General features: G+C 42.0%; 1 protein-coding gene across 3 annotated transcripts; it reads right to left on the bottom strand.

Annotated features, from left to right (window-relative positions):
- Positions 1 to 984: 984 nt before the first annotated feature.
- On the bottom strand, positions 985 to 8,021 carry LOC144664478 (uncharacterized). 3 transcript variants are annotated; one of them, XM_078525633.1, is made up of 7 exons: positions 7,524 to 8,021; positions 5,646 to 5,760; positions 5,396 to 5,515; positions 4,310 to 4,485; positions 2,950 to 3,277; positions 2,676 to 2,733; positions 985 to 1,548 (listed from the first exon to the last, which is right to left on the bottom strand). In XM_078525633.1, the coding sequence occupies exons 1-6, from the start codon at positions 7,872 to 7,874 to the stop codon at positions 2,690 to 2,692; spliced, it is 1,134 nt and encodes a 377-aa protein (XP_078381759.1). In that variant the 5' UTR covers positions 7,875 to 8,021; the 3' UTR covers positions 985 to 1,548; positions 2,676 to 2,689. The 3 variants fall into 3 exon arrangements, with proteins under 3 accessions (XP_078381759.1, XP_078381760.1, XP_078381758.1); XM_078525632.1 differs by having other exon boundaries at positions 986 to 1,548; positions 5,634 to 5,760; XM_078525634.1 differs by lacking the exon at positions 5,396 to 5,515 and having other exon boundaries at positions 5,634 to 5,760.
- Positions 8,022 to 8,434: the final 413 nt, after the last annotated feature.

Below are 8,434 nucleotides of genomic sequence, written 5' to 3'. Positions count from 1 at the left end.
ACTCTTTACGATAAGTGTGTGGGTTCTTTTACGTCCCCTGCTGACCATAACACTGAAGATGCAGGAGACGGGGCCTACGGTTTATCGTCCTTATCCGAGAAGACTAGAATATCTAACCATTTGCAGATTTAATTGCAAAGGCAGCATAATCTCCTCAGTTATTTTAAGACCCTGAGTGTTGGTCCGGTCTGGGACTCGAACCCGAGACCTCCCGCACTGTAGTCCGTCGCTCTACCAACTGAGCTAACCGGTCGGCGGTTATCATTAACCTAGTATTTTACACTTAACTGCGCCAATGTAATTTTTCCTAAGTGTCCCCGATTATAATTAGTAGGCGACTTATGGCCAGCCATAAACCTTTGTTACGGTATAATAAAGTTAATGTTTTCACACCCGCGCCCGGTTGTTTAAAGACTGGATAAAAAAAAAACACCGAATAAATCGCTATCCGGTGGATAAGTGTTGAAAAAACACTACGCTATCCACTGTAAAGTGATTTATTCGATGGATGGCGGTATCCATCTTTTGAACAACCGAAGCTTGGACGGTGCATGGCTCTTAATTAAATTCATACTCGTTTGCTCAGTATGGTAGGTATCTGAAGCGGTAAATCGCGCCCTTTAACATGGTATTGAATGAGGTGTTTTGGTTACTCTTCTTTCTCTCTTTTTTCTTTGAATATGAAAAGCCCGATGAAACTAGATGACAGGTTAACGTCAGCCTGCGTAGCTGGCGGGATTCGAGTGCGAGTGCTTGCTTAGAGACTGGCCGGCGAATGACAAAGAGAGGGAACCGCAGAGCCGCGAGGAATTTGGAGCAAGCCGCGAGGGAATTGGGGAGGGGTCGTTCACTCGCTCGCGGCTGCACCGCTCGCGGATCGCGGCTTCGCCGCTCACGCACGCGGGCATCGCCCGCTCGAAGCAAGCACTCGCACTCGACTCCCGCCAGCTACGCAGGCTAGGTTAACGTAAATGCGCTCTCGAGATTCCTTTAAAAATCATACGCCTTATTCCAACATAGCGGAAAATGCATTATTCTTTTGTCTTCATGTTAAATTAATTTGCCCCCATGGCCTAGATTGCGTCTGCACATTTTGTTAAAAATGGTTTATAAAAGCGCAAGGGTTTGGACCGTGGCGGAGCGGAGCCTCCCCGTATAAAATTTTGTTGGAAACCCCCGGGGGGATCACAACAAAGACACTTGACCGAGACCAGAAATCGCAAAAAAAAATCGTAAAAAAAGCCTCTAATATCAATGGTTATCCGCTCAAATAGAAAACCGATCCGCACACGCGTACGGTTACAGTGCTGTCTCTTTCTCGCATCAAACAGCACGCGCGTGGGAAAAAGAGAAAGAAAAAAAGAAATGTTAGGCTTATTGATTTTTATTAACTTATTCGATTCTTCAATTATTGTGTGCTTTCTGTGATTTCACGTCGTCAATCAAAATGTGTAACAATCGTGCAAACCATTGTGCTGCTTATAAAACCTTTGGATTGGCAGCGTTCTCGTTGCTGTGACCATGTAGTGGTTTGTGTAAACAACATATCTAGGAGCGAGAAAGACGTTGAGAGAGAGTTTATTGATGTTAATATTACTATTACTTACATAACCCAGTTTTAAGTACAACGAAAGTAGATTTCAGTAAAAGAATGTTGGAAATATCGCAATTCTGCAATCGTAAAATGCAAAATTTGTGAGACACCCAGCTGTGAAAGCGACCACGAACTGGAAAATTAGGATTTACTTTAAATTAATTAATGCAGTAATTTAGATCTAACCCTATTCCCGTTCAATACTACGGTAAGTTTACACGAAAGCAAACATTTATTTGGGGTTTGCGCGACTAATATAGCAAAACACAAATGGAACACAATAACCCGGTACATGCGTTTGATTTTTGAACTCTTTGAGCTACTGCCTTTTGTAAAAAGCATAGCTCAATCAATCCTCGTTACCTTAGTGACCAGGAAACATGTAGTTACTCAAAATCGGTTAAAATAACAGTACACGCATCTCTCAGCATGCCGACAAGGAACAAAAACACTGTTAGTTAACATGATACTCAGACGTGTGTACAGTCAACTCTCTCTAAGACGGACACCTTCGGGACCGGCTCCGAGAGAGTTGTCCGTCTTAAAAGGAGTTTAGTTACAGTAAAATGACTGAAAAACGGCAGGGACGGGTGTCCGTCGTTTAGAGTCCGTGGAGAGAGAGTTGACCGTAAATTAATTGAATTTTCTCTGAATAACATCACGGACAACGCAACTTGAAAAAATTGACAAGTTTTTTTCAAGTTTGTCGTTCGTAATCCGTCTTAATCTTTGTCAGTTGGAACCATCCTTGAAATTTTGGGGTTTTTGTTACTTCTTTGGTGTTTTTCTACGTTAGCAAACTGTTATTTTGAGGTTTCCTTGAATTTAAAACTGATCAGGAAAATGACTTAAAATACCGTGACATAGTTCCTTTAAAGACTCAACCAGTGGCTCCGATTTACCCTTTCATCATTCTTGTTGACGGTAAATAACAGTCCTTGAAGTTGAGGTCCATCAATCATAACATGTACATTTTGAACAGCCGGCGGCAGACCGTGAATGTAAAGCGAAACCTTTGGTTGAATCGGAGCTCAGGCGTATTTGTAAGTGCCGGCAAGGAACAAAGTTGAACCAATCTTACCTGTAATCCAGTGCTCAACGGATAAAAACTGCCAAGACATCTGCTATACCAACGTTTTCTACAGAGAGTAAAATTAAACGAAATAAGAAGAAACCATGCATTTTACATATGTCAGTGTATTCGTTGCAGATGCAACACGGGCCCTTGCAGTCGAACAAAGTACCCCGGCCCGGCCCCTTTTTAGCAACCTTTTACAGTCCTACAAATCAAGAAAGACGGGAAGTCTAGATTTTATGTTCAGTGCCTTGACAATTCTGCTTGTTATCAACCTTACCATAAGAATCCCATGAAGTGTAGGTCTCAAGTTTGCTGTACATGATCGCTATTGTTGGCAGTCGATATTCAAAAGCACACTTGCCATCTGATGAGACAAGGAGCCATCCAGCATCTACCTCACAACCTCCATAATTCCGGTTGATGAAGAATGCTCTTTCTGGTGGATGACCAATGATGGAAAAGTAATTATGCGGCTCGCTCTTCACATCATTCCATGGAGCTTGAGTCAATCGATATTTGGAAAACCAGTTTTCTTTGTCAGCGTCGACGGAGTCGAAAAATAGTGAGAGAACCTCAGAACCATTTGTGTAAAGAGCAACTCGAACCTGCCACAAAAGAAATTATTAAGATAGAACCCGCCAGGACTTCGAGTATTAACTGGACCACTTGTGTACCAAATTATTTACACCTTATCGCAAGCTTTGGTGTTACTGCTTCAAATATCTTATCAAAAGGAATCTTTTCTAACGATAGCAAACATCGAAAACCAATTTCAAAATTCCACTGTACAGAATCACTTAAAAGACGTCTGCTTTTGCCAGGCTATCTGAGCTTGTGACCTTTGAATTTCATTTTCTCAGACTCTGATAAGAAATTGTTGTACCAAAATTATTTACACCTTATTGCAAACTTTGTGTTACTGCTTCAAATATCTTATCAAAAGAAATCTTTCCTAACAATAGCAAACATCGAAAACAAGTTTCGATGTTCCACTAAATTCCACTAAAGCACTTAACGACGATTTTACAAAATGGCTACACGTGAGATTTTGCCTACATAGCTTGTGAAGTTTGGAATTCATTTACTCGCACTCTGATAAGAAATTGTTGTTGGTGTTATCACAGATAATTAATTACATCTTTACCTTTCATTAAGTGTAGGAAATAACGCAATAGGATTTAAATTATTCCGGTACTCGATTTTTGTCCAACTTAAATTAATATTACTCGACTTCCTGGTGGATTCCGTGTTACCTTATTATAGGAATATAACGAGGCATTTCAACAACGCGAACAAAATTTACGCGTAATAAAATTAACGCGAATTTAGGAAAAGTTCTGGTCAAATGCTTATAGTAAAATAGTTAACATACCTAAAATAAACGCGAATTTTTGAAATTCGCGTTAATACCATGTATCGTTAATTTCCTATAATAAGGTAAATTATTCAGGTAGTATGGTAGCTTGCTTGATATTCCGTATGCGTCGTTCGACTCTCGAGTCAGTCATAAGCGTCTTCTCTTAAGCCATAAAGTTTCAAGAGATACGACTCCTTGAAAGTAACAAATTACAGGAATGCATGCATCTTGCTTCTCTTCAAAAAAAAACAAGGCATTATTATTTTGAAGCATTTCTTACTTCCTTAGGATTAACAGTTTGCCAGTTCTGCACAAAGCGGTTCTTGTAATGTTCTCTCAGTGACGAGATGACATTCAGGGCTTCGGCATTGTTTTCGTTCAAAGAATCTTCTGACGACCACAGTTGATAAACGTCAGCTGATACACCAGACACCAACTTGAACACCATGGTCCAACCTTTCGATACAGGAAAAGTGTTATTAATATTTTTTCACGAATAAAATACCTCCGACATAAGTCCCAGCCGTCCCCGTAACGTACATCATGTTTTGGGAGTACCCCTCTCCTTGGGATAAACAGTATTCTTCCTGAAAAATAAAATCGCCCTGGCCGAGTATGCTTCTTTGCAGGGATTTCAACTCTCCCTGGGATAAACATCAAAAAAATGGGAGGATCTCTCTCCCTATCATAACATAGGAGTACCCTTCTCCCTGGGATATTTAGTTGGACACATCATGACATGGGGTATCACTCTTCCTACCGTAACATGGGAGACTTTCTCCCTGTATGCCATTGGTATAGGGGTTTTCTTCTCCCTGGTGATAGGAGATCCCACGAACTAAGACATACCTCGTCTCGTCAGGAAAACACAAAGGCAATGATAACTGAAATGAAGTGAGAAAGTGGATTCGGATTGCCCTGTAGGAGTTTAGACGTTTGACCCTTTAAAGGGACTATTTCACGGATTTTAACAGATTTTTGAACAAACAAAATTTATATTTCTGTCGGAGAAAACTTTAAAAAAATTAATGGTCCATATTTATTAACAATTGCTATTTTAGAGCACAGAAACTCAGGGGGTTTAAAAGCGCGTTTGGCTGCGGATGGCTCGGATGGAAATGTATTGCAATTTGAAAATGTTAGCCAACGTTTTGAAGGTGTTTCTGCGAGCCTTCAAAAAATCGATATTTATAGCCTTAGTTTCAATTCTATCCCAAATAAAGGTTCAAAGATAATGATTTCGTGTGTTAAGTTGCCTGCTACTTATTTCAGAACAGTTTAGACCAAAAATCTGCGAAATCCCCGTGACGTAGTCTTTAATAAATACTTCTCGGTATAACGATTTGATTTGTCTTGATTTGATCACCTCCTCCTTTGCTGGACTGATCACAGTAGACGTTAAACATCTCAGTCAGGTTTTCCTTGATCTCATAAACACCACTTTTGCCAAAACCAGCTTCCAAAAACTCGGCGCAATTCTGGTGTCCTTTCAAAATTAAAGGGAATTACAAGCGTTAAAATCACAACCCCTTTAGCTTACTAAATGCACACTTGCGCAAACGTTTCAAAGATTTTGAGCCAAAACTTCAGTGAAAAATACTTACGCGAATGGGCACGCGAATGACATCTTTTGCCACGGAAAAGTGGCGTGCATGCGCACTTAAAGTCGTACTCTCCAGTGACTGGGTAACAGGTCCCTCCATTCCTGCACGGGTTGTGATCGCAAGGGGCCTGGGGAGAGATGTAAAGTCAACTCTCTCTCTAAGACAAACACCGTTGGGACCGGCCCCAACTGTCCGTCTAAGAGAGGTGTCCAACTTATAGAGAGTTCAAGTACCGTATTTATTCGAAAAAGGGCCCAACCTCGAATAAGCGCCCATCCCAACCTCCCTCAAAAAAATAACTGGAAGAGCAAACTGAGGAGTATTGATAAATTATTGAAATTGTGATTGAAATTGACTCGGTACAACTAAGAGGTTTCCGCGAAGACGTAGTTTTCTTAAGGCTGGTTCTCATATTCGCCCCGTCGTCTCTGTCGCCTCTGTCGCTTCTGTGCTTGCGTCGGGGCGTCGCCGGCGTCTGCCGTCGGGGTCGCGTCCTCCCCGTGTTCTCGGCGTCGTCGGCGCCGCGTCGCGACGGGTCGGGGCTCGGGCGATCCAAACTGTCCCGGTGCATCAGTTCCGCTCGTTCTGTGGTCTCCCTTCTTCTTCGCCGTCGGCAACATGGTGGGCCACGATTTTGCCTTTGCTCGGGCTGCCATGCGTCGGAGTGGCAACGTGCGTCGATCGGATTCGATTTCTGCGGGGACAGGATCATGTCTGGCCCTTGCTCGTCGGGGCGATCGGCCCCGATCCCTCCAATCGCTTCTCGCCTACGATCGCCTCAGATGCACGCGATCGTCAGGACGTCGGGGCGATCAGAGACAGCCTTAAGAGTCTTGCAAAACCTTTCAATGAACAGTTAAACTTTTACTTTAGCACATCTTCTCGTTTTATTATTATTCATTGTTTTGTTGCAAAATAAACTTGCTACTTCTAAATAATGGCAAAAATTAAATAAGCGCCCGCCCCCAGCCTCGAATAAGCGCCCATTCTCAAGGTCCAAAAATTTAATAAGCGCACAGGGCGCTTAATCGAATAAATACGGTAACATGACGCCAATAATTGAGATAATAAAGCTAAGCGGCTATGCGTAATGAATACATATCTGCTTGACTTATTTTATTTTTCGTGAGACGTGACCTAGACCCTCCCTTACCACTCTTAATTATTACCGATTTCATCCCCCTAGCAGCAGTACTTTGAACACGGCAAAATTTTTCGAGTTCCACGTTATGTTTAAATTCAAAATTTACTGTCTTCAGGAAAGTTAATAAATTCTTGACCGACTCGAACGCAGGTGCTGGGTTTTGTTTTCTTTTTCTTTCTATAGTTTCAAATACAAAAGTTTTTTTGATGGGCTTTTCTAAATAAAAGTCACAGTTGGATAAAACTGAATGTGATTTTAATTCGATTTTGAAAAATAATTTGAAAGCAAAACCTGCGTAACAGTTTACTTAATATGTCTTTCGTTTCTCCGCAATCACTATCCTTCGGCGTTTATAGGTCTTTTTAATTTCTATCAGATTTTAACATCACTTTCATGTGCAATTTTTCCATCATTTTTAAATTAATAACTAAATAGAAATCGATTCCTATTTTTAATTTTTTTTTCATACGTTTGCACGTACAGTGAACTTGAACCTTGCAAGATTGCAACCTCTTTTAAGTTCTCAAATCATGAATCCCTACCTAAACATGAGCTGCTGATTAAGGGCTTCGGGTTCGAAACTGAACGATTAAAAACTATACAAAAAATGAAAGCTGCGGTCCTAATTTTAGCCGTATAACGAAAAAGCGAAGAATTGGAAAAGATGTTAAGTTTGACAAAAGTCGAAATAAGAAAAAAAGAGAATTAATAAATTATTAAAGGAAACGAAGTTTATCTAAACTTACCGCAAAGCTATAGTGATGAAAATCCACACTTGCATTGAACAATTCCGAGGAATTAAATTTGTCGGTATCCAAGAGATGACAAATAAATTTACCATTTTCATCAGGGACTGGTTTGAAATTCAACGATCGGCATTGAGAAGACTCGGCGCACGCTGCAATGCAATCCTGATCACCAGAAACTGCGCGAGATTCGACCGGTGTTGAATTGAGTTTGTGATGTGGAAATGGGAAAAAGTTGGCGTAAACGAGAATTCCATCAGCGACATCGACAGAACCTTTAAAGCTTGTTAGTGATTTAACGCTTGGAGACAGGCTCGCCACAAAGAAAAAATACAAGAATGACAACGCCATGATATTTGTTTGAGCCCATGCCAAACTATTGTATACTGAAGAATAAATGTCATACACATAACAGTTATACTTTACGTTCTTGAGGTCAATTTAATTCAGTTTACTTAATTATTTACAGACAGCACGTAAGCTTCAAGAATTACGGGAAGAAGGGGTCGCATGAAAACAAAGTAAAAAACAATGCATCATTGGTATTTGTGACCCTCCACGGGAAAACGGGACAAAGGTGATGCCGCTCCCCGCTTCCCTCTCTTCTCCTGCGTGTTCCGCCTCGTGCCTGTGCCCTCTGCGTTGCGCGCGTGTCCCCTTCCCCCCCCTGTGTGTCCCTGGCGTCCCTGCGTGTCGTCTCTTGGTCGTGTGTCTCCCCTCCTTCCGCGGCTGTGTGGGGGTCGCTCCGGTCGCTGCCCGTCCCCTTCTGCTCCTTCCCCTTTCGCGTTCCCTCTCTCCGGGCCTGCGCCTGGCTTCCCTGCCCGGTGCTGTCTCGTCTCCGTCGTCGCTTTCCTCTTCTCGTTGTCCCTTCGGGTCCTCTTCGTGCGCGGGTCACTGTCTGGGCTGTGGTC

The sequence above is a fragment of the Oculina patagonica genome, chromosome 8, assembly GCF_052425735.1.
Source record: "Oculina patagonica isolate OP01 chromosome 8, crgOcupat, whole genome shotgun sequence".
Lineage (NCBI taxonomy): Eukaryota > Metazoa > Cnidaria > Anthozoa > Scleractinia > Oculinidae > Oculina > Oculina patagonica.
This window is presented reverse-complemented; position numbering and strand designations above follow the sequence as displayed.

Excerpts from the sequence above, each read along its gene's own strand:
- LOC144664478 (XM_078525632.1), bottom strand. The coding sequence starts at position 7,874 with ATGGCGTTGTCATTCTTGTATTTTTTCTTTGTGGCGAGCCTGTCTCCA. Across the intron at positions 5,761-7,523 it reads TTCATCACTATAGCTTTGCG|GCCCCTTGCGATCACAACCC; the intron begins GTAAGTTTAGAT and ends ATCTCTCCCCAG. Across the intron at positions 5,516-5,633 it reads TCATTCGCGTGCCCATTCGC|GACACCAGAATTGCGCCGAG; the intron begins GTAAGTATTTTT and ends TAATTTTGAAAG.